The sequence below is a fragment of the Mesoplodon densirostris genome, chromosome 10, assembly GCF_025265405.1.
Source record: "Mesoplodon densirostris isolate mMesDen1 chromosome 10, mMesDen1 primary haplotype, whole genome shotgun sequence".
Classification (NCBI taxonomy): Eukaryota; Metazoa; Chordata; class Mammalia; order Artiodactyla; family Ziphiidae; genus Mesoplodon; species Mesoplodon densirostris.
In genome coordinates this window covers 61,634,891-61,659,000 of record NC_082670.1, presented here as the reverse complement: position 1 = coordinate 61,659,000, position 24,110 = coordinate 61,634,891, and the positions used below count along the sequence as shown (strand labels likewise).

The 24,110-nt window shown below is 47.3% G+C and overlaps 1 protein-coding gene across 1 annotated transcript in view; it reads right to left on the bottom strand.

The window, feature by feature from the left end:
* Positions 1–528: 528 nt before the first annotated feature.
* The window catches only part of CTDSPL (CTD small phosphatase like), a 129,482-nt gene continuing 105,900 nt past the window's right edge, over positions 529–24,110 (bottom strand). Inside the window, 5 exon segments of the mRNA XM_060108992.1 lie at positions 529–4,224; positions 7,758–7,943; positions 11,791–11,883; positions 15,248–15,304; positions 18,408–18,509. Of these exon segments, the coding sequence (XP_059964975.1) occupies positions 4,099–4,224; positions 7,758–7,943; positions 11,791–11,883; positions 15,248–15,304; positions 18,408–18,509 (564 nt within the window). The 3' untranslated portion in view covers positions 529–4,098.

The window sequence follows — 24,110 nt, the reverse complement described above, 5'->3', positions numbered from 1 at the left end:
TAGCAGAGGGGCAGGGCGGGGAACTTGTAGCCCCTTACCTTCTCATACAGAGGGGCTGGGCTGAGGGCAATGTTTCTGGATGTCCCAGTGCAAGAAAACTGTTTTGGATATCCTTACTCTCTTCCTGGGTCCTTTGCCATGCTTCATCTGATAAGCACAGCACCTCAGCCAGCGTATGCGAGGGCTATGGGTTTAGGTACCACACGCAATGCCTGTGGCTCTGAGGGGCTGGGGTGGGGGCTGTGGTTTCCTCAGGCTGCACTTGGAAGCCTGTTGGTAGGGCTGGAATCCTTGGAGGAGGATGGTGAGCCAGACCGCTTCTGTGGTCCTAACACTGGGCAGAGTGGTTTCCTAGCTCCCCTTGGAGTCAAGGTCCATGGCTCCTGAGATCCTGCTCCCATTGGCCCCTGCTCTTCGGAAGCTGGGGCACTGGGAGACCCAAGGTGCCGGTGTGAGGCTGTGCAGCTGGGAGAGAACAGAGAACAGAGTGAGGACAGGTGCTAAGAAGCAGTCCACCCACAAGAGAGCGCAGTTTCATGTATTTATTTTTGGCAGGAAGGAAATCATTGCAAATCTCTTGACTGACAATGCTCGCCCCTGGAAACGTGCACATTCTACCTGTAGTACTTCCCCAGTGATGCTGGATTGTTTACACATTCAAATATCCAACAGAAATCCATGACTACCCAGACACCAGCATCTCCACCACTTGGGGGTGTGTGTGTGTGTTTGTCTATAGAGAAACTCCCTAGAGAATGGAACAGGAACAGACACCATCAAATTTACAGTAAAATAGGAACAGAGGCAGCCAGTTGATTTTGCACAGGTATATGCAAGCACTTCAAACCATCCACTCTTCTCGAACCCTGGCATGCCAACTGTCCATCACAGCACCTTTAAAAGCAGAGGCACAAACGTCACGAGTGTTTGACCATAGGGCTGTGTGGTTCTGGATTTTATGAGAAAGCCATCTTTAATATACAGGGTCATAAAATGTTGCCAGGTTATAGACTTATACAGATTTCCTTTTTATACAAGTTCAAATGCTGCAACCATGACAAATCAGTGTCATTAGGGCATCCTCATGTCTCCAAAATCATCTCATCAAAACTGCACCACATCAAAGGAGTTTCCCCATCAACCATCAGCTATGACACGTGGTGCTTCTTTTTAGGATACAGATGCATTGTTTACAAACAGCTAATGGGTGAAACCACGGACCAACATGTAGGATTCCAGAGCAATGGAAGACAGAGCAGTAACAACCTCAGGTGTGCCTGGGCACCTCCACTCAAGGCCTGGCCAGAGATGTGATAACATCATAGTCCACGACCCACAGAATCCTGTTCCAGATCTTAATGTAAAAAATATTTTTCCAGGAGACTATATTTTAACCTGGTACCAAAAGGACCATGGAAACTCAAGAGGTCAGATTTCTCATTTGGCTAAAGAGATGGGGGGTGTTTTGGTAACAATGGGAAGTATATGGCACAGAGAAGTTGCTGATAGGTTTCATTAGGTTTTAAAGCCCACAATTTAATAAAAGGTAATAATTAAAAACAATACCCGTATTTACCTTAAAAAACATAAACCCCAAACATTCATCTCATTTCTTGGCCTTATGTTAGAATTCTATTGCTTCATTTACATGTAGATGATTAAAAATATATATATCGATATAGATATTTTGATTATGTACATAAAGCAGAATCAAGGGTTAAAATAAGAACGGACTTTTGGAGTGGGGTCAAATAAGGTGCACAGAATCCAGAACCCTCCGAGGGCCTGCTGCCCTCCTGAGACATTCTGTGTCTGTGGTGGCAGGAACTGGGTTCCACCCCCGGCAGCTCTGCACTGGCTCAGTGCAATGGTGCTCACGGTTTCAGGAATGACCAGGTGAAGTGTCTGGCTCAAGCCTGCCAAGTGTCTTCACTCCATCGGAAGTGGGGCACGATTCCTAGGTTTGATGCCCCTGGAATATTCTAGAATTTCAGTCCTCTCTGCCCCCTATTCCAAATAAGACCTTGGGATGCCAACAAAGAAGGGGACACAGGTGAGGTTCTAAGGCTCTCATCAGGACTGATTTCTGTGTGGATGTCAACACATGCCAGACACTTGACTGCAACATTCAAGACATTTAAGGCAGTGGGTTCATTTAATAACTAGTTTTCCAAATCAAGGTGTATGGCATGTGCAGACCTGCCACGTAACTGTGATTTTCTGTAGTCATGCCTTGCAAGGGGCTGTTACTATTTTAACTGGCATGTGGATTACTGGGTTTGGAACACTCAGAGCATGGGGAGACCTGGTTACCCCTGAATACTTACTTCTCTTCTGAAAGCATGGCAGTCTGCAGACCAAAGTGCTGTTGGGAGGACGTGATTGGCAGCTGGCTTCACTATTTTATGAATGAAAGCAGAAAAGAAATTTTACTTTGACAGCTCCCCGCCCCCCACCGTTTTCCAGTTTTCTTAGTGCCAGTCACTCCCACCAGAACTCCGGCCCGACCCATAGAGGACTAAGGCAATGGTGCCAATGTGAAAGGGTTCTTTTAAATTATCTTTAAGAGCAATACTTTATAGACTGTCTTATTGTCAAACGAGGAACATGGCACTGCTTAAAAGATCTCACTGGGAAAGGCTGCAAAGTGAGCCCCGGCTCAGGGAAGGGGCCCTTCCTCTCCTTGGCTCTGGGCAATGGGTCCCACATCTAGATGCGTTTCCCCAACCCTCGGCTCAGAAATAGGCTGTGCTTCAAAAGAGAAGACCAAGAGATGGACTCGGGCCACATCAGCGTGGTTGGTGGGTTGAGGCCACAGGTTCTCAAGAGAGAACGGTCGGCTTATCAGAAACTCTGAGCTTGACTGCAGTTTGAAATGAACGCCACACCGGTCAGGTGCGCTGGCCCTTTTGTCTTTGTTCCCTTCTGAACTCCCAAGGCTGGTGCCAGGGAAGGAACGCAGTCCACAGTCTGCAACGGGGTGGGACACCTATGTTTCTGACCCTGTCCAAGTCTGCAGCTTAGCAGTGAGCAGATTCTGAGCGTAGGCACAGTGGCAAAGAACAGTGTAACAGCCGCTGGTCAATTCCATTTGGTGGCAGCGCGGTAGCAGCAAAGAAAATTCCCAAACAGCTCCACGGGTATCCAGCTTTCGGAAAGGACAGATTTAAAAATCAATCAACAGATTTTTTTTTAACTATCCAAGGGTTTTAGAGTTTCTTAGAACTGCTCTACCAACAACAACCAAAGCAAAAACATACAGAAGTATGGCAGTAGTGTGAAAGCGGAAGTGACATGATGCCACTTTTCAAGGGGAAACTGTGACCTCAAGACCAATTTGTCACCGTCAGAAATAATAAGAGTAATATAAAAGGATCTATCGTTTCCTAAAGCGTTGAGCCACACGATTGCGGATACATTCCAAACTGGGTCAGAAATGAATGCACACACTGACACCGTCACAAAATCTCCTCGCAGGGGCCTGACCCTGCGGCATGCCACAGGCGGTCGGAGCAGCACACCCGCTGGGAGACAGGCTCCTATGACTCACCCCCATCCCTTACCACCCACATCCCTCCCACCTTCCAGGTTTTAGAAAATTGTCATATTTATCTTCTTAGAGAAGCTAAGAGAATAAAAGACTAAAAGATGTCTGGAAATACGTTGTATAGAAAAATTAACTCTCAGCTTAAAATAACATTCAAAAAGGCACTTCATCCTGTAGGAAAGAGATTCTGAGTTGGGTCAGCTACTCTGAGCTGGGGTAGAAGGGGACGGGCTGTCTGCTGGAGGGGAGGACAGTTGAAAGGAAGTCTGATAGATATCAAGCTTTTTTTTTTTCCCATTTTTCCTTTTTGGTATGTTTTAAGAAAAGCAAATCCAGTAAAATGCATGTCCCTTTATGAAATTCGTTAAAAGAGTTCATTTTAAAATAGTTGTTTCTGTTTTTTAAAAATAAACCAGGTAGGTATGGCCACATTCGCCCCGTGGCCTGGAGTATGGCGTGTCCTCACTCTTGGCTCCTGGGGAGCTGAGGCCAGGCAGGTCCCGAGGCTGAGGTTCCGGGGTGCACAGGCGGGAGGCGGGCGGAGGCCGGGGCTACCTACTGCAGAGTCTGTGCAGCATGCTGTACACGTCGTCTTCCTGGCTCAGGCCCTCAAAGAAGGGGATGAGGTCCAGTAGCTCCGTGTCTGTCATGTCATCGAACCAGGACTGCACAGGCACCTGGAAGACAGTGCATGGAAGGGGCAGCAGAACTGTATCCAGGCCTGGGGGCTGCTTCTAGCCTGACTGGGTCCCTGTACTTTAACATTTTCTTTGGTAAGGAGGATGGGTACCTGGAAATCCTCCTCCTCCTCCTCCTCCTCATCATCTTGTTTGTTCTCCTGTCCCAACTAAAATCAATCCAGATCTACCTGGTTCAGGAAGGCAAAATTAAGTGTACCCACTTTGCAGGCATTTGCCTGTTTTGTTTTCCTGCCACAGAAAAGGTGGCCAGGGCGCAGAGTATGTAACTAGCTTAGCACCTTGCTAATTCCAAACGCTCTTGCCACTGCATTAAACAGCTTCTTGTACCTCAGAGCACTTGGAGCCAGAGGTCACCAGCCAACACTGACATCAGGGAGCCCACGTAGAGGGCATCAGAGGGCTTCCACTTAGGGTCACTGTGCCAGACAGCACGGCAAGGAGAAGTGGACCATTTCCTCCCACGCTTAGCAGAGATCAGGTAAAAGGGGAAGTATAAAATTTCAGGACATTCTGAAGCCGTGGGCAAGACAGCATTCTCCCTTAGGTTTAGACAGAGAGGTGGGGAAGGCTGCTAGTGGGTGGTAGCCAGGGGTGCAAAGAAGAGATATTAAAAGAAATTTGGGGAAGCCAAAAAAGTTGAAAAGCAGTATTTTTGACCATTTTACAAATCTAAAGACTGCTTAGAAACATAACAATTCAGCATGTAATTTTAAAAAAGAAACAAGGTAAGGATTAACCAAAAAATGACTACACCTGGGGAAGGGGCAGGAATGGGTGAGAGGGCAGAAATGGACACAAGACTTCTCTGAATTTATCTTTGCTGATAGTTTTGATGTTAAACTATGTAAATGTGTTACGTAATTGAAATAAAATTAAATCATTAAGAAAAAAAGCAACAAAAGATGAACCTTAGTGTATATAAGTTTGTGACATAACCACAGAGGATTATTTCAAGTGATTTTGAAACATAGTGTTTGTAGATTTCTCAAAAAAACAAAACCTCTAAATGCACTCAATTGTTTTATTATTAGTAATAATATTAAAACAATGCAATTCTGAAGCTATTAAATGTATACTATAGAATAAATCAAATCTGTAATGATGTTAGTATCTTTAGGAATCAAGAGTTTCAGCATAAGAGAAGGAGACACAAATACAAAGACAAAAAGAAATTAAATAAAAACCGTTACAACAGAATTGGAAAAACCAATGTGAATTTATGATTTTGTTTTCATTCTAAAGATAAAAATAAGTGTACTTTAGCTCTGTCCAGTAGAAAGGACTGGAAGCAAAGGACATCCCAGTAACAATGAGAACCCACGCAAACTGTGGTCTCTAGATACCATTTTCATTCTTAGGAACCAGGTTCCATAGAAAAATGGCTGATTCCAGGGCTGGAGCAAGAAATGGACAAGATGAGCTTGGAACATCTTGTTGGACCAGAAAGCAGGAAGCTATCAAAGACTATTGTTATCTGAAGGGGCATTCACTGGCCAAAGGTGAACATTTGAGTGTACAAAAGGATAATAGATGGACTTAAGTTATAACATAAAAAAAAATCCAGGAGTTCATAATGGTGCCTAAAAACATTCACTGGTTACTTTTGGAGGCTGCTAGAGCACCAACTCATGACTCTGAAAACTGCAGAATTAAAGAAAAAGAACCAAGACTTTACTCTGACTTCCCTATTCAAACATTCAAAATGAATTTTAGGGTAATCAAGTAGTCAATGAGAACAAGTTGAATTAAAAAAAAAAGAATTCCAGCCAATAAATGCAGAAAGAATGATGGGATTTAGAAATCACCATTTTGCAATTCCTAATGGAACTGGATGTGGATGTAGGTAAGGATCATCAACGACTGCTCACATTTTTAGGTGAAAGGTCGATTGAAAATTTAAAAATGGATGGATCAAGCTGACAACACCTGAATCCAAAAATCAATTCACAATCTTTAAAAGTGGGACAACCTGATGTTATATGCCTCCTGATGTGATACCACAGTGAGTACACAATACCAAAGCAATGTATGGACCTTGTTTGGATTCTGATTCAAACAATCCAAATGTAAGAAAATATTTCGAGATGGTAGGGAAAAGATGAACACAGACTGGATATTAGATAATATTAAGAAACTGTTAGTATTATCAGATGCGATAATGGAATTGGGATTTTTTTTTTTTTTTTTTTTTTTTTGCCATGCCGCGAGGCTTGTGGGATCTTAGTTTCTGGACCAGGGGTCGAACCCATGCCCCCTGCAATGGAAGCGTGGAGTCCTAACCACTGGACTGCCAGGAAAGTTCCTGGAATTGGGATTATACTAAAAAGAACCCTTATCTGTTAGACACATTACAAAATGCATTATGTTGAATTTGATTAACTCATCAAAAGGAGCATATTTAAATATAATACATTTTGAATGTTTATTCAAATAATGATTATACACTAATGGAATCTAGTTTGAACTCAGTTTTTGGTTATAAGTGGAGCAACAGAGTTCTGGCCTCAAGGAAAGGACCCTGTTTGGGGTTTTGTTGAGTCTGAGAAACCTGGGCTTGGGAGAAACATCCTCTCCAGGGCCTGAGCTGAGGCCTGGCGTGGTGGCCACCATGGAGGGGTGAGCAATCACCAATGGGGCTGGTCTCTCTTCCCCTGGAAACGAAGGGCGGGCAGCAGGAGGGCGTCTCTCCTGCTCTGAGTCGTGCTGCACCCAGAGAGTTGGCACTGGGAACTGCCACGCTCCATGGAGTTTGTTGTGTTTTTTTTTTTTTTTTTTTTTTTGCGGTACGCGGGCCTCTCACTGTTGTGGTCTCTCCCGTTGCGGAGCACAGGCTCCGGACGCGCAGGCTCAGCGGCCATGGCTCATGCGCTCAGCTGCTCCGCAGCATGTGGGATCTTCCCGGACCGGGGCATGAACCCGTGTCCCCTGCGTCGGCAGGCGGACTCTTAACCACTGCGCCACCAGGGAAGCCCTCCGTGGAGTTTTATGTAGGAAATGTTCCCGTTGTCTACCACCTCATTGTGAGGTGGTAAAGCCTGGCAGTCTTATCTGAAGACCTCACTGAAGTGCTATTCATTCTTAATACTTCTGTTGAAGAGGTTACCCAGGCCTTCTAAGTCTACAGGGGTCATGAAGTCCTGGGCAACAGCCAGCTCCAGGAAGCTAATGACAGAACCTTCTCGGTCACAATCCTAAAGATGCTAAGGAGATACAGGCTCATTGAGCCTGCAAGCTCTGCTCTAAGTGCTTTTCACGTACTGCCACCCAGTCCTCCAAGAATCCTATGAGATCAGCATGCCTGTACTCCCCATTTGACAGAGAGGACAACTGAAGCTCAATGGGCATAAATAACTTGGCCAATGTCATGTAATTGCTAAGTAGCAGAGTTGGGATTTCACCAAGGAAAAGGCCAAGAAACCCCGCACAGGTGCTTGAAGGTGCAAAAGTGGTTCTGCCTGGCAAGAGAGCTCAGGTGGAGCTCTGCGTCCTTTCGCTTTGGGGCTACTTACTGCATTCTCAGGATGGAAGATGTACGAGGCAGGAGAATTGTCCACAATGATCACTTTGCTCAGCTCCCGCCCAAGGCGACTCAGGTCTTTCACATAGTTCCCTCGATGGAAAACACACGATTCTCGGAAGAGCCGGGCCCGGAACACGCCCCAGCGGTCCAGCAGGTCAGCCACAGGGTCTGCGTACTGGAAAGCAGGTGTTACAGTGAAGCCTGAGCGCCTGGAAGAGCCCAGAAGCCCTGACCTGCAGCAAGATCCGTACTACTTTTAAAAAAAGGGATGTGTTTCAAGATCCTGGTTATTTCCCTGACACCCTGGATTCTTCCATTTCTCTCACTTCTCATATCCAATTCATCAGAAATTCTTGTCAGTTCCAGCTCCAAAAATATCTTGAATCCACCTGGATCTCTTTGTATTGTCACTGCCTCGCTGGGCCTCTGTAATCTCTGGCCTTCAGTGGCTGCGTGAGCCTCCAGAATAGCTTCCCTCTTCCCCTTGGGCCTCCTTTCCACCCATTCACCCCACAGCTGTCAGAGCGGCCGCTGGAAGACATCTGTCAGACCACATCACTCCCTGCACTGTCTTCCCGCAGCATTTGGAACGAGGCCCCCTGGTCCCTGCCGGATCCTGTACGGCTGCAGCCGCTTCTCAGCTCCATCTCAAGTCACTTGAGCCACACTGGCTTTGCACATGGTCAGGACCTTTGCACCAGTGTCCCCTCTGCATGGAACACTCTCTCCCCCGCTCTCTGAACGGACTTCTCCTTTTGTCTCCTCATTTTTCAGATCTTGGCTTCCCTTATCACCTACCCAGCCCTTCCTCTCTGGCTACTCTCTGGCCTCACAACCATTGCCCCCACAGAGCTCACCACCACCTGGGACCACCTTACCTTCCTGTCACCTGTCAGGGCCCAGGCTTTGCCTCTCTTGTTCCCCATGACATCCCTAACACTTGTGGGTGCCCACCTCATAGTAGGGCTCAGTAAATACTAGTTCCGTCAGTGAACGAAAGAGCGGACTTGGGATCCGGCTTGTGTGCATGGGGCCACACTGCCCCCTAGAGGTGCTCTGGGCAGCTGGGCCAGCCCAGCCCCCGACTGTCACTGGATGGTGCCCAGACAGCACTTCCATTTACTTGGAGCCCAGGAGTTTTAAGGGAGGGAGTTAGAGCCCCACTCACAGTTGGGGTTCATCCAGCTTGGCCCTATTCCATGGCCTGGGGGAATTTCCCCCAAAGCAGGCTGAACTGGATAAAGAAATAAAGGGGTTATCCCTGAGGGAGAATCTTCATCCAGACTGAGTGGCCAGGGCTGAAGGCAAAAGAGTGGCAGCTCCCAGCCCGATGTTAGGTCAGGCCTCAGCGCCAAGACCCAAGTGAGGGGCACAGCCAGTTTCCCTAGGGGCCCAGAGGCTCTGCCAGGGAGATAGGAAGCACCTGAGGCTGGTGGTCTTGGGAAGGCCAGTGGCGGAACGCACAGCAGCCCGAGTGCAGAGCCAAGGCAGGCACGGCTGCAGGATGCAGGGCTACAAGCAGCATCCTGGTTCCATGGGCGAGTCCTCCTCTCTCCAGAGACATCCTGATGGAGCAGAGTCCAGGAGGAGGCTGGATTCCCTGCCAGCCAAGTGGGGTGAGCTCAGGGCTCTGCAGTTTTCTGCTGGTGAGGGTAGCCAAGTGCCGCGTGGGTTGTTGTTTTGTGTGTGTGGGTTTTTTTTTTTTTTTTTTTTTTTTTTTGCAGTACGGGGGCCTCTCACTGTTGTGGCCTCTCCCGTTGCGGAGCACAGGCTCCGGACGCGCAGGCCCAGCGGCCATGGCTCACGGGCCCAGCTGCTTCGCGGCATGTGGGACCCTCCCGGACCGAGGCACGAACCCACGTTCCCTGCACTGGCAGGCGGACTCTCAATCACTGCGCCACCAGGGAAGCCCCCACGTGGGTTTTTTTAAGGGGCTGACTCTAGCTAATTTCTTCATAATCATTAACGGTGGCGGTGGCATATATCTTTCAAGGGAATGTCTGAGTCTGGGGCTCCAGGCCTTGGAGACGAAGGTGGGGAATATAAGCTTCATGTGGGCAGGGACTGTCTCTTGTTCTCTGTGGTATGCCTAGTGCCTAGTACAGTGGCTGACACACACAGTACATACTTGCTGGGTGAGTGAATGCAGGAAGGACACTAAGATGGGGAAGCAGACACCGAAGGGCTCTGACAGTCAGCAGAGGGGTGCTTAGGCCCCCGGGCCGCAGGCCAGGAGGTCCCCTGCACCAACAGTGCTGGCTGGGGCTGAGCCCAGAGCCAAGCATGGGGGAGCGGCCACCTGTCAGCAGAGCTTGTGCACCAGGGAGGAGAGAAGCTGGACGGCTAGACTTGAGGGCTCATTCGGCAGAGCCAGCCTGAGGTAGCAGCAAGAGAAGGGCTGGAGGGACAGATGGAGGGGCAGGTGGGAGCCATCCAGGAAGAGCGACTGAACAAGGGTGTTTAAGCAAGTGCTGGGGATGATGCCAAGAAAGAGTGCTTTCAAGTTTGCCAAAGAAAAAACAGCTCTCAATCCACCAGCATTGTGTAATCTTCCTGTTTGTTATTTCTTTGGTTATCACTTCAGGCTCCTTGGCAGCCCAGAGCACTGTCAGAAAAGCTATCGGCACCACAGCACATTAGCCTTGGTACCGTTCATCTGAAACGGTACCCACCGGGGAAGATTATGCTTCTCCTGAGGCCACGTTCTCTTTTCAGTATGTAGAGGTCAGCCTGAGGCTTTGGATTCCCTCGCTACTGGCCTGGTGATGAGCTTGGCAGAATGTGAGCAAGTGGGGTTCTCTCTCCCCTCGGCCATGACAGAGAGATGACCCAAACCAGCAATGCCCAACCTGGCAAAGCAGCATGTGTGGGAACTCGGGGTCAGAGTCCCCGACATGCAGAGAAGGGAGCCGCGCAGAGACAGAACACGGGGGAGGAAGCTGCCTGTGGGTCCTTGGAGCAGGTCTGCAGACAGGCAGACAGCTAGCTAACTTGGGCCCCACAGAGCTCATCTTTGGGGCCATTCAGGGTCCCTGAGGTGCCCATGGAGACACCGGCAGTGCCATCAACAAATGGATGGCACTGGCCCCATCGGGGTCAGGGTTTGAGACATGGTCATGGCAAGGATCTCTTCCGAGGAGCAGGGCCTGCCCTGTCTTGCCCTCCACACCACGCACGTACCTCCGCTCCCCTGTGAAGGGACAGGCTAAACCATACTGGGGGCCCTGTGAGCCTGCCAGTTCCCTCAAACAGTAGGAGAGGGCCAGGAAACCACTCTCCTTGGTCAGAGCCAGTGTAGATGCTGGGTCAGAGATTCATACCAAACCACAGGACCAGAACATGTGTGAATTATTTTATCATCATGAATAATTATGATAATAAAGAACGAACACCAGTAGCAGTTACCATGTGACGGCGCCCAGCACAGCACATGGGACCCGGCAGGTGCTCCACGGATACTTGCTGAGTAGGAGTGGGGCCCTGTGCTAAGCTCTTTATGGGCATTATGTCATTTGACCCATGAGGGAGATGGAATCATCCCCATCTTATAGAAGAAACTGAGGCGAGAGAAGTGAAGCAACTGGCCTGAGGTCCCAGGGCTCATGAGGGCAGTCACAACTCTCATTTGGCCCCAGCAGGTGGATGAATCTTTGACCCTTATCTCTCCCTGAAACCCATGTGAGCTAACCCAAGGGCAAAGAGGCCTGAGCCTGTAGCCAGTCAACAGATGAGATACATATGCCCTTTCTTGGTTACACTGCACACATGTGTGGTTTCCTGGCCTGTGGATAAGTAGCTTCAGCGGCCGCAGGGAGCAACTTCATGGAGCATTTGTTCCCAGTGCTGTTGCTATGGTAACCCAGAAGCCTCTCAGGCTGGTGCTGTGCACATGGCCTGCATCCACCCCACCTGGGGTGGGAACCTGTCACCATGGAGACAGCTTCCCCCACCTTAACAAAGGGCTGCTTGACAGGGGGCAGGGGTGGAGGGGCTGGGCGCTCAGGGCTGGGGGCAGGACCCACCTTGGCCAAGCTGGCAGTAAAGAGCACACACTCAAACAGCTGCCCCATCCTCTGGAGGAACTCGTCCACATGTGGCCGCTTCAGCACATACACCTGCAACGGCAGGGACAGCACGCCGGTCAGTCACAGCAGCCGCTGGGAAAGGCCTGGGGCCCGGACACCCTGCACAGGAAGAATTCCTAACCAGGTTCCTGCCTCCTGCCCCTTGGTTTAACGTGGTACGTACGAAGGGCTGTGCAGTCAGATATGGTGCTTGAGGCCAGACACACCTCAGATTGGGCTCCAGGTCTGAGTTCGGAGCAGACGCCCCTCCCAAGGGGGAAAGGGAAGCTGACCATGGTATTGAAGGTCCTGGGGATTTTCAGAACCAGTGAGTGGAAGGGTTGTGCCGCATTTGTGTGACACAATTCCTTCATATCACGTGCGTTTCGTGGCACATGCTCTCAGTCAGGCCCTTTGTGGACACAGGCTATGGTCTGGGGTAGTCCTTTCGGGAGGTCAGGGCCTGGCCCCCTGCCTGGCAGGCCTGGGATTGCTCCAGCTTCTACCTACTCTGATTGGAACCCCTCCCTCGCTAAGAAGGCCTGGGGTGGAGGTGCAGGCCCAGCAAAGCTGATGGAAGGGCCTTCCTTGTCGGCTTGGGAAACCATCTACCTGACCCCACAAAGGTAACTCTGCTTGGGTCTGCTCCAGAAACAGATGCTTCAGGGGACTTGAAGCCAGCCTACCCCAGGCCCCGGAAACCAGCCATCAGGAGGAGCCTCCAAGCAGAGGGGGGGCAAAGAGCAGCCTTTCCTAGAGTGGCTGGGCTCTGCTCCTGACTGGGGAGCCTGAACAAATGTGAGGAAACATGGGAGCGGGGAGAGAAGGCAGAGCTGGCAAGAGAAGATAGAGGAGGTGGAAGGAGGGAAGAACTAATTAAAACTTGAATAAATTCCATCTGAAATTAGCCATTTCCCTAAAATAATTCAAACTTGTTAAAATTCAATTCAATTCATATTCGCTCAGTCCCAGCTCTGGGCTCAGCCTGAAGCAGTTACAAAGGTGAGTGAAACACAGGCCTTGCCCTTGAAGAGCTCACAGTCTAGAGCAGACATACAGAAAAATATATCAAAATAAACGTGTAATGAAAGCTGTAATAGAGGGATAAATTAAGGATGATTAACTCCCCTTTCAAGGGGAGGGAATCACAATAGGGAACATTTGGCCTGGACCTTGAAGGATGAATAGGAGTTCACCAGGCTGATAAGGAGAAGTGAGCTTTCAGACAGAGGAAACAGTATGAGCATGAGACCCGGCCTGAAGACACTTGGGGTGTTAGAGAATGGCCAGAGCCCTGCATGACCAGCCCTTCAGAGGCAGCAGTAAAAGAGGGGGAAATGGGGGTGGAAAAGGCTGAAGATGAAATGTGAAAAGCAGGCCAGGGCGAGAATGCATGGGGCCATAAACGAAGCAGGCTGGATACCTGACAGGACGAGTAACAGAGGGGAATGGGGCTCTGCCCCACACGGAGGATGTGCTGCTGGTAAAGGAGTTTACACAGAGCCAGGACTTGGTGGGAAACATGGCTGAGTGAAAGGGTGTGTGGAGTGAGGGGCCAGAGGAGCAGGATGGCTCAGCGTGGGTGCCCACAGGGCTCTGAGGAGCAGGATGGCTGGTCCTGTGGCTGTAGTAGCTCCAGGCCCCACTTCTGCCCACGAGGCTGCTTGGTGCCAGGAACGGATCTGGCCTGCGGTCCTCAGTCTCCCTGGGAATACTGCTTGGAAAGGAAGCTTTGCTACACGCGAAGGGCAGGAGACTGGTTTGGGAACTCTGGTGTTGGTGCCTCTGGCAGAGAGGAGGGTCCTGGGCCCGGAGGCCAGCGTCCAGGCCCGCGTCCGCGTGCAAGTAACCAAGAATAGGCCTCTTGGGACCTGCACAGCCTATCCTGGATTACTTGAACGAGGCCACGGCCTTCGCCAGGGCCTTGGTCCTCCTCTGGGCGCCTGTGGCTTCATTCCCTCAGGAGAGAGAGTTTCTGACCCCAGCTCTGGCGTATCTACCACCAAGTGAATCATAGCAGTCTGGAGGGCTGGGGCAGCTGGGCGGCTCCTTCGAGAATGGGCTGGCCATAGCAGGTCAGGTCCTGAGGGCCAGGCTCACGGTCAGGAGGAACGAAGGATTAATTTCTCTCCTAATTCCTGCCATGCCAGTGGGCAGCCTCTCCTTTGTCTCATTATCTTGTAACACGAGCCAAGATAATAAATGCAGAAGCCTTAACTGCTTCTCAGATGCTAAGTTAATTCTGATGACGCTTCTGCAAATGTTAAATGCCCAAGTGCCTGCCATTTTGGCTCCCTGATGGCTTTTAAAAGTGTGACGTGTGGAGACACCAGGGACAGAGCTGCCTTTCCCAGGGACTGGACTGGTTCCTGGCAGGACCTCCTGGCAGGGGAGGAGAGGGACTCGAGTATCACAAAAAGAGCCCTGGGTTAGGAACAGGAGACTGGAGCTCTCATTTTAATTCTTCCTATTGTATGACCTTGAACCAACCCTCTCCCTGGCTGAGCCTCAGTTTCCCCATGTGTGCTATGAGGTGGCTGGATCAGCCGATCCCGCAGCTCTGACACCCTGCACTCAAGGGCCAAAGAGACTACCGACATCATTAAGGAAAGACATCCTGTTACGGCTCAAGCACCAAGGGAGTTTTCCTCCTGGGATATAAACACACCAGGCCAAAGACTCTCCCTTTAGATCTTGGGATTGACAAGGAAGATGACTGGATCATCCCTGTGGAAAACCTACAATGTCTTCCTACAATGTTTCCAATATTTCATAAATGAAACTATTTCCAGAGCAGCTTCATGAAGAAAAAAGGAAAATAAGGGGAAAAAAAAATCAGAACAAAGATGTATGCCAGCTGACTAGGGCATCTTTATTCAAAGCTGCCTGCCGATGCAAAAAATGCACACCCTTCCTCCTTTCCTTTTTGGGTTGGATTTTGCTAAATATTCACTGGAGAACACGATGCAGGAGTGACAAGGTGAGTCTGGACTGGCTGGCCTTGGAAACGGACAACTTTTCCCGAGAATCTACCAAAAGCAGGTGACTTGTGACATTCTCCTGTTGTCTGCTAGGAGAGTAGCTGAAGCAACTACACAGGGAAGTTAATTAGACCATCAAGCTAGGCCAGTGGGAGATATGGAAACTTCTAAAAGTCTGCATCAAATCAAAGAACTATTTGAACTTGCAACCACATCTAATTTTACAAATAGATTATAGTTTCCCTTATAAACTAAGTATAAAATTCAACTGAGTGAAAAAAAAGCAGAACATCATTGCATTTTTAATAAAATATACTTCCTTTTGATTTAGGAATAAAAAAGACTATGAAATGGGAATTTAGAAATACAGTTCACAGGAAACATACTTACTAAAAAATGCTAACTGAAACTCAGATTTAGCTTTGATTTCTTACCTGATGTATAGTTCCATCGATTTCAACGGGAACAATAAAATCAGCATTACTAATAGGCTAGAGAAAAAAGAAACTATAATTAGCATGTCTGAAAGAACAAAATAAAATTGGAAACTTTAGCACCAAAAAAGCTTGCCTGGACCAATGTTTTTATTGTTGGAAAAAACAATTCAGGAGGATGTTGAAGGATGCTATGGCTCCTCAAAATAAGAAAAAGCAGAAAAGCACATTATTTTCTGTTCTGAATATTGTTACATTTTCAGCATCTTGGTGCAACTTTTTTATCACTTCCCTGGCCCCAACCACAAAGAGTGGTGCACCTGGCTTGGGAACAGGGCTTGTCAAACTCCCCGCTCTTGCCTAGAGCCCTCCCAGCATGGCAGGAACCACTGCTGGCCACCAGGGGGAGGAGGTGAGAGCCTGACGATCCCCGAGGACAGTGCTACTCAGGGGAAAAGAATTTGTCTTGGACCCACGAGTGCAGACTGCCCTGTGAGGGGCTGCTTGACAGATGTTCAACACATGAACCCCAAGTGGGGCCATCGGATATGTGGGGTGAAGTCAGAGGCCACAGCCATGACCTTGGGCAGGCTCTTTCCCCTCTGGACCTCGGATTCTCCTCTCTTCCACAACTAGAGCAAGGGATCTGATGAGTGCCCCTACCTCCATCCAGCATGCATCAGTGATTTCAGGCCTTGCCTAGCACCATCTCCTACTGTGGGAGGTGGGGAGAGCCAGCCCACCCCAGATTGTTCTGCTCTATGTAACACAATATGTAGCACACTCACAAACCTCTGCATATTTAAAGTAACTCTGACACTTAATAACACTTAAAATTCAAATAGGATGCTTCGGCAGTCACTATGTTCTCAATGATAGACTCACATACAGTTCTAAATGGAATTCCACAAATCAGGCAGAAATGAACAGGCCCAGGAGACTCATGAGACCACAAATCCTCGGGACACATAGGAGAGAAACAGAGGGAGGGAGACCACGTGTGTGGTGGCCACAGGGCGCTCTGGTCACAATCTGAACTGGGGTCTCTGCCTTTAAGCCCATTACTGTACACACACATTGTTCTTTCACATGTAAACTGAAAAAAAGGTGGAAAATACTAGATCACAGAACCATTACTAAGCACTCAGCAGAGCCCCTGAGGCTTAAGATTATAGTGTCTTCACTGCTTTGGTTGGAAGACCAAGGATGAGTTCGGTATTTTATAATTTCACAACTAAAATAGAGAATCAGGCTAGAAAACAAAAGACTGAAGGAAGAAATTCTCACAAGGCATTAGATTGTGAAGTCATATTCCACAGAGTATATAGAACAAGAGAAAACCATTGCCCAGCTCAGAGCAAGCACTGCCCCCCATCTTTTCTTGCGCGAGACCGGGCCAAAGCCAGGGCTGTAAACCTGGGTCCTGACCCTGAGTGCTGTACAGGTGCACAGTTTCAAGGAGAGAGGTTCACAGCTTCCGGATTCTCAAAGGGCTTTGAAATGCCCAGAACCTTAAAAACCATATGATAAAGAATATTCCGCTTGCAAATGTAGGCAGGCCAGGGAGGGAAGAAACGAAGAGATGCTGTTCACATCAGCCTGTCGCATCAACGCCCTCTGAGTAGGCCCTGGAGATACCAGGGGCTGCCAAGGCCTCGCCTTTGGAGGCAGGAACCCTCAGTAACCTCGGGAAGTCTGGCCAGCGATGCCCACACTCCCAGAGCTGCTTGGAATGAAGCTGGTCTATGCTGTAATGGCAACTGACCCCTGTCCTAAAGGGCTTTCTTCCTCAGGGACTTGAAAAAGTCTTGAGCATCCTGCCCATGGGGGAGAAAAGGCTTTCAATGCCATTCAGGGTTGAGTTGGGATATAAGGTCACTGCAGCCCTGGGACCAATCCTGGAAGGGCCCTTGTGGGGCTGGGGAATGAGTGGTACCTACGTGCCCCAGCTGCCAGCCGGGCCATTTCTCACTGCCAGGGGTAAGTGTGGCCCCGCCTCCACTCTCCAAAGGACTCTAGGACAACTGCCTGGCCTTGTCCTGTCAAGGAGGATTCTGTTTAGTGAGAAGCAGGCCCAAGGAGGGATGTTTCTGGCAGAAAGGTCTTCAGGAAAATTTGATGGCTCTCCCACTTCCCATAGAACCATCAAGGAGTGACTGGCTGGTGTCAGACACACACTCCATCTTAGGTGGTGCTTTCACGTCTCTCAGCAAAGTAAGCGGGGTCACGGGCTGGGGGTAAAAAGAAGAATGTGGTCTAACTGGCCAGCAATAGTAGAGCAGTTCCATCGCCAGAAACACCCAAGGAAAACAGGACAAGGACCCTACACACCTGCTTCTTCTCCCCAACACACCAGTCCCCTATTTCCAAACTTTTTTTTTAATCATTTGCTTCTTTTAAACAATTTCAAAAAATGGAAAAATGATTAATTAACTCATTTCCCTAGAGTGTAGCCATAGCTGTTCCTGCATAGAGGCCCTCGGGTAATTTGTTATCTTGGCTGTTGTTCTGGTGGGGAGATGGAGATGGAGATGCAGAGCAAGCTGATCTCACTGCGGCCCCGCAGCCATCAGGAGGGAGGTCAGGCAGGTGGATACACATTAAGCCGTGAAGCTTAGGAAAAACTCCAGCAACCTCTTGTCATGAAAACGGTCAAGGTAAATGGCTGAATGTGTTCAGATGCCGTTAACTCTGGAAGTCTTCTTCAGAGTTGGGCATCTTCCAAAACTTGGTCTGGGAAAATTTCCAGGATAGTCGGTTGCTTGACACTTTTCAACAGTGCCTCCCCTGCCCCTCCCAATACAACTTGCAGCACGTACAGCGCTCCGGTTACCTTGACAAACACATAGCATGTCCTGGGGGCACTGATTGCCTTGTGCCACCTGGAAAGTATTTCTGCAGGGGGCAGAGTGTTGGAAAACTCAAATTGCATACGTAAGAATGAAGTCTCAGGGATATCGGCAGCCCCAAACTAATCATGTTAATATTCAGCTACTTGAGTTAATGTTCACCTGAGTTAATAAGCAACTGTTATTGGGATTTCATGAACAGTGAGGTCATACGCCAACAACCACAAGCTTTCATCCTTTTAATTTTCCCTTTTCCAATACAACTGTGACCAAATCACAAAGATCACTGATTGTTTTTTATGTTGATTTACCTTAAATGAACTGTGCACCAATGTTTCATCTAAATCAATGACCACACATTTCTTTCCATAGTCAAGCACCGTCACCTCTGGAAGGAGATATTTAGCTGGTGGCTAAAGGGGGAAAAAAAATCAATATTATTACCTTTATGTAAAAGACAAACCAAATCCCTTATTATTGTATTACACTATGTCAATGAGGTCAGAAATGAAACCAAACGTTTAAATGCCTGGTCAAGCACATCATGGAATTTTGTTAAAAACAATAGGAATAAGCAGTTTGCAATTGAAGTTTTACCAAGCAAATGCTGTGCCACTTGCCTGAACGGCTATTATGAGGGTCTGGGCTTTGGAACCAGACAAACTTGGGTTTGAATATCAGCTCTGTCTGTTCTTTGGTTGTGAGTTGGGATAATAATACCTACCACGAAAGGTTGTTATCAGCTATAATTGCAGTAAAACATCCAGCATTCTGCCTGGCACATATGTGGTGGCTATTGTTATTATTAAAATGGACAACATGAAAATGAATGTTAAATTATAATAGCTACTCTAACCATGCAGCCTATGTTCCGGGGTCATATTTCATCTGAAATTCACTGTGGTATATAAGCATATTTTAGAGCTTTATTGGATCATCGTATTTTTTTTTTTAAGTGACTGAAGCTTTCCAAAAACTTTAAGAGAAACTATAGAACTACCAGCAAAATGCAATCCAAAGTGACCTCCAATAATAGGAAACAGAAATAAAACTGGCCCATGTACAGTGCCCTGCATTGTATGTGCCCCACTGTGGTGTAATATCGAGCGAAGGTGGCACTTTTATCCCTTGGAGTCTCTGTCCCTGGAAGTTATACTTTAATCCACATGCGTGTTAACCAGAAAATCCATTTATATGTCTTTGTAGTAGCTGACTTTCATGTTATAATAAAAAAGTCATAAAGAGTTAATAAAAGGCTAGATATCTTCAGCCGACCTCATTCTTGATTTAGAGTATTTATTTCTTGGGCCCTGCCTCATTCTAGAAATGATTTGAAGGATTTCAGTTGACTTTGTGGCATATTCAGTATCCAATGTTAACTAGCTAATTTTCTGTCCTGGAGGAAGGTCAAGCTCTGTTCCACATTTAATGCAAAACAAAACACAATAAAATATCTGTCTTTAACCACTGAAGAATGGACAATTTAGCTTATCAAATAAAACAAGAAAAAAATGAAATCAAGAAGTATTCCCTTTTAAATGGCTATTTCTTTCTCTCTCTCTCTCTTTTTTTTTTTTTGGTTTCAGTTGAACATTAGGGAATTCATGTTAATTTTGGACTTGAGCTGGTTCAATAGTGAATGTAAAGCAGGCGGTCAACAGGGTAGGTAAATTTGCAAGTGCTATGATCATCTTGGCTGGAGGGATTGTCGGGGCGGAGTAGGGTGAAGCAATGTGTGGAGACATGAGCATTTCTAATTCCTGGGGGGCTATCTCTAGTAAGCGTGGGTGTTTCATCCTCTCCAGCATCATCCTGCAGAAAAAGCCCTTATGGCCTCCCAACTCCCTTGGCTCTAATGAATGTTCACCAGGCAGTATCCCTGAGAATGTGGCACTGGGAAAGACGTGCCTTAGACTTCGAGCGTGGGACCCAGTGTCCCGGAAAGGACTATGTCCTTCATTACAAATCAGCAAGCAGGCAGGTTTTATTAAAAAAATTAAAATAAACTTGCAAGAAGTTCAAAAGAGGTTTAAAAAGGCAGGGTGTGATGAGCCCAATAAATGAACATAATAGAGAGGATTGGGGTTATTTCTGTTGTGTGAGCCATAGCAGAAAGCATGCTTGTGACTAGAATAAAATTTGTTTTTTCTATTATACAATTATGTAATAAAACACATTCTCATTGTAAAGAATATAGACATATAAAACACAAGTATTCCCTCTTCCATGCTCACCTCCCCAATTCCTTTCCCCAGGTGCCCCCCCTTTTTAGTTTGGTGTGTATCTGTCTAGCCCTTTTTCTATGCGTTTATAGACTAAAACAGCATTTTAACTTTAAGTAATTGCTAGTCTGGAAAATAAGGATCTAGAACTTCTCTCCCTAGCATATCTGAAAACATCAAAGCTCTGCCAAAAGTGGCTCAGTTATTTTCCAAACCAGAGAATGAAAATTACTTTCTTCGCAGGTTTAACCCACACTTTACAAGCATTCTCTGAGTTAACAGTAAGGAAAAAGCCTCCCCGCACTATTTTAAGAGAGAAAAGAGCAAGCGGGGTGACAGGCATAATAAGCAAGCTATTGATTTAGCATTTCTGCTGCAGAGAACAAGGCCAGGCTGGGGCGACACGCTGCAGGGGGCGGTCCATTAATCCCTAGCCCAGTTCCTAAATGCACGCGGCTTCCCTGAGAGCTTGGCTTTAGATTAATGCAAATTCCTCAGACCAGTGCTAAGAATTCTTCTGGACAGCTGTGTCCTTGGAACATGCAAGGATACTAGATAATTGCGATAGTGTTTTGTGACTTCAATTGATCTGCTCAGGTGATGCTTGAATCACTAACTAAAAAATGTCCTGATGCAAATTTTCTCTCAGGTCATCATAAAGCTGAAGAACAGGAGAAACACCAGTTATATCAAAAAGAGCCTTTTCTAGGGCCTCCCTGGTGGCGCAGTGGTTGAGAGTCCGCCTGCCGATGCAGGGGATGCGGGTTCGTGCCCCGGTCTGGGAGGATCCCATATGCCGCGGAGCGGCTGGGCCCGTGAGCCATGGCCGCTGGGCCTGCGCATCCGGAGCCTGTGCTCCGCAACGGGAGAGGCCACAACAGTGAGAGGCCCGCATACCGCAAAAAAAAAAAAAAAGAGCCTTTTCTAAACACAATGACTTGCTCCCAAGCACAGGCGGGCACTGCCAGGGGGGTGGGGTGGGAGTAAGAAAGCATGGGGGGTGGGGGAGGTTTGAGAAGGGCATTCATGCCATTGCTCTTTCTGGGAGTGGATGTGAAAGTTCCTGTCCTTGGCTATGAATGGGCAGCCAGGAATAGTTAATCTAAGGTATCTACCCCATAACACACCCTTGCAAATCTTACAAAGCGGTGCCTCTTCTTGGTATGCTGGATGGTTGTCTGTGCACTTGAGTTCTCAGGCTCCAAGTCTGCACACTGCCCATCCCGCTCCCCTCGCGCCTCCCGAGCTCAGGGCAGAACTCTCAGGGCTGCTGCAGGAGGGGCAAAGGAGACTGGACACCAGCTCTAACTAGAGGAGTTGCTCTGCTTATATGATCTTCATAAGGTTTGATGGAAAAAAGTATACTACTGTTTACTAAAAGGCTTAGGCCGACAGCATAGAAACGTAACTGTTAGAAAACAAATTTCTCCTCTCCACATTCAGCAATTTTATGGCTCAGCTGCACTGTCAACCCTGAGCTGGAAGCACCAGGGACGTATGATCCCAGCGAGCATGTGGGAACGGTAGGGGTCTGGTCCTCACTGGGGCCAAAGCAGCTGAGTGTTCACCTTCAGAGTCACCACCAAACTTCACGGTTTCCAAGCCTGTCCCTCTGCATTTTCCCTTACCCTTCAACACCTGACTTTTACTGGACAGAACATGAGGCTTCCGATAAGAGGTATAGAGGGCCCCAAACCCCAGCTCCCAGTTGGAAGACAAATATTACTAAGTGAAACGTTTAAGATCAAGTCCAGATAAAGATGTCATTTCTAATAGGTGTACAAAAGATGGGTTACTCAATAAATGATGCTGAGACAACTGACTTGCCACCTGGAAAAGCAAATAAAGCTGGATTGCGACTTCACGCCCTACACCAACATGATCCAGATGGATCAAAGATTTAAGTGTAATGATGGAACTGTTAAAATACTAGGAGACAAGTGGGTCATAGTCATAGAGTGGGGAGAGCTTTCTAAGCATGACATAAAGTTCAGGAGCCATAAAAGATAAGATGAACACATTTCCCTATATAAAATTACACTTCTTTGTGGCCAAATGATTATAAACAAGACCAAAAAATATATCATAAATTTGGGGGAGATTTGCTAATTTCCTTGTAATTTAAATTTGCTAATTTCCTTGTAATTTAAAAAGATAATAGTATAAAATCTAGAAGAAATGAATAGGTAAGAAGAAATACATATGGACAATAAACTTGTGAACACAAGATGTTCATATTCATTCATGAAGAAATGCAAATCTAAGCAATAAATCTTTACTTTCAGATTAGCAAAGATCAAAGTACTTGCTAATTACCATTTTTGAAAAGGGAACGGGCTCTTGCTGGGAATGTAAATTATGTTTTCGGAGGGCAATTTGCCTTTAATCTACCAGAAAATATAAAGGATACCCTTTGACCTAGCATTTCCACAACTAGGAACTGATCACCCAGATACTATCACTCAGGTTGACAAACACACAAGCACAAGAATATTTGTAATAGCACAAAAGTGGACACAACGTAAATGCCATCAACTACATGTAAAACAATGAGGCAGCTCGCTATGTACTAATATCTGGAAGGATGTTCAAGGTACCCTGATAAAAGCAAAAAGCAACTCGCAACACTCTCATTTGTTTAAATATGCCTGTGTTGATTTAGAAAATTTCTGCAAGGATATACAACAAATGTTAGAAGGCTATTCTAGGGAGTGGGATCAAGTTGGGAGATTTTTTTTCCTATTTTAACCTTGCAGTATTTTTTTAAACCATGAGTTTGAATAATGAAAAAATATGAAGAATGAAAAGTGAATAATGAAAAAATGAGCTTAGTAAAAAAAAAAAATCAAAAGATGGAGGCTGCACATATAAACAGCAGCATGAGAATAAAAAATGGAGGGCTCATGAGGTGAGCGGCAAGAGATGGGAACTCCAGCCGGATCTCCTCTGGGCACCCACAGGCTTAGGGGCACCTTTCGTCTTCTGGGCCTGGAAAAAGCTTTCAGCCGGTGTGGGGACTTGGTTTGGAGGCTCAGCACAAGCCTGGATTTCTGGTCCTGTGTGGTAGCCCTCCAAGCTCTCAGGGGCTCCTAGCACTAACCAGGTCCCCCGTGGTCCAGAAAAGGCAGGGCTACTGTTTATGTGATCTGCAGTCTTGACAGGTAGGTGCAGATTTTGCAGGAGACCCCAAGGCTCGAATCCTGGGGCAGAGCCGTTCTCCAGATGGACTTGGGTTTAGTGCTGCATGCTAAGCAGGCAGTGGAGATCACACGGTACCCATTGGTGGAACTGCTTTTCTGGAAGTACTTATTCAAAGATGCAAGTTACTTTAGCTAGGCTTTGCTTTCTTGTAAGATATTTCAGATTCATAAGGCCTGACCCAGTGTCTCACATGCAGGAAGCAGTCTGCGGTTTACTGACCTAACACTGGGTTAAATTACACAAAGCATCTTTTTCCTCTTGGCTATTTTATTCTGGGACTCTAGAAAGAGATTTGTGAAGAAAGGGTCATTTTTCTCTACTGTGGGTGCCCAGTAGAGTGTTTACTCTGACAAATGCTTTGATTCAGCACTTAACTTTATAGGCAGCTGTGAATTAACTTTGAGGAAAAAAACAGTACTATTGGAGTCTCAGAGGTAGGGGGAGAGATGCCACCTGTTGAATGTAGACACCTTTGCAGGAAAAATATACGAAACTACTTTGTATAAAGATTAAAAGGAGGCCTCTGGTATCAATCCCACTGGGTATCCTACTCAAACACTGGATAAGAAGTCGTGCTGATTGATCCATCTT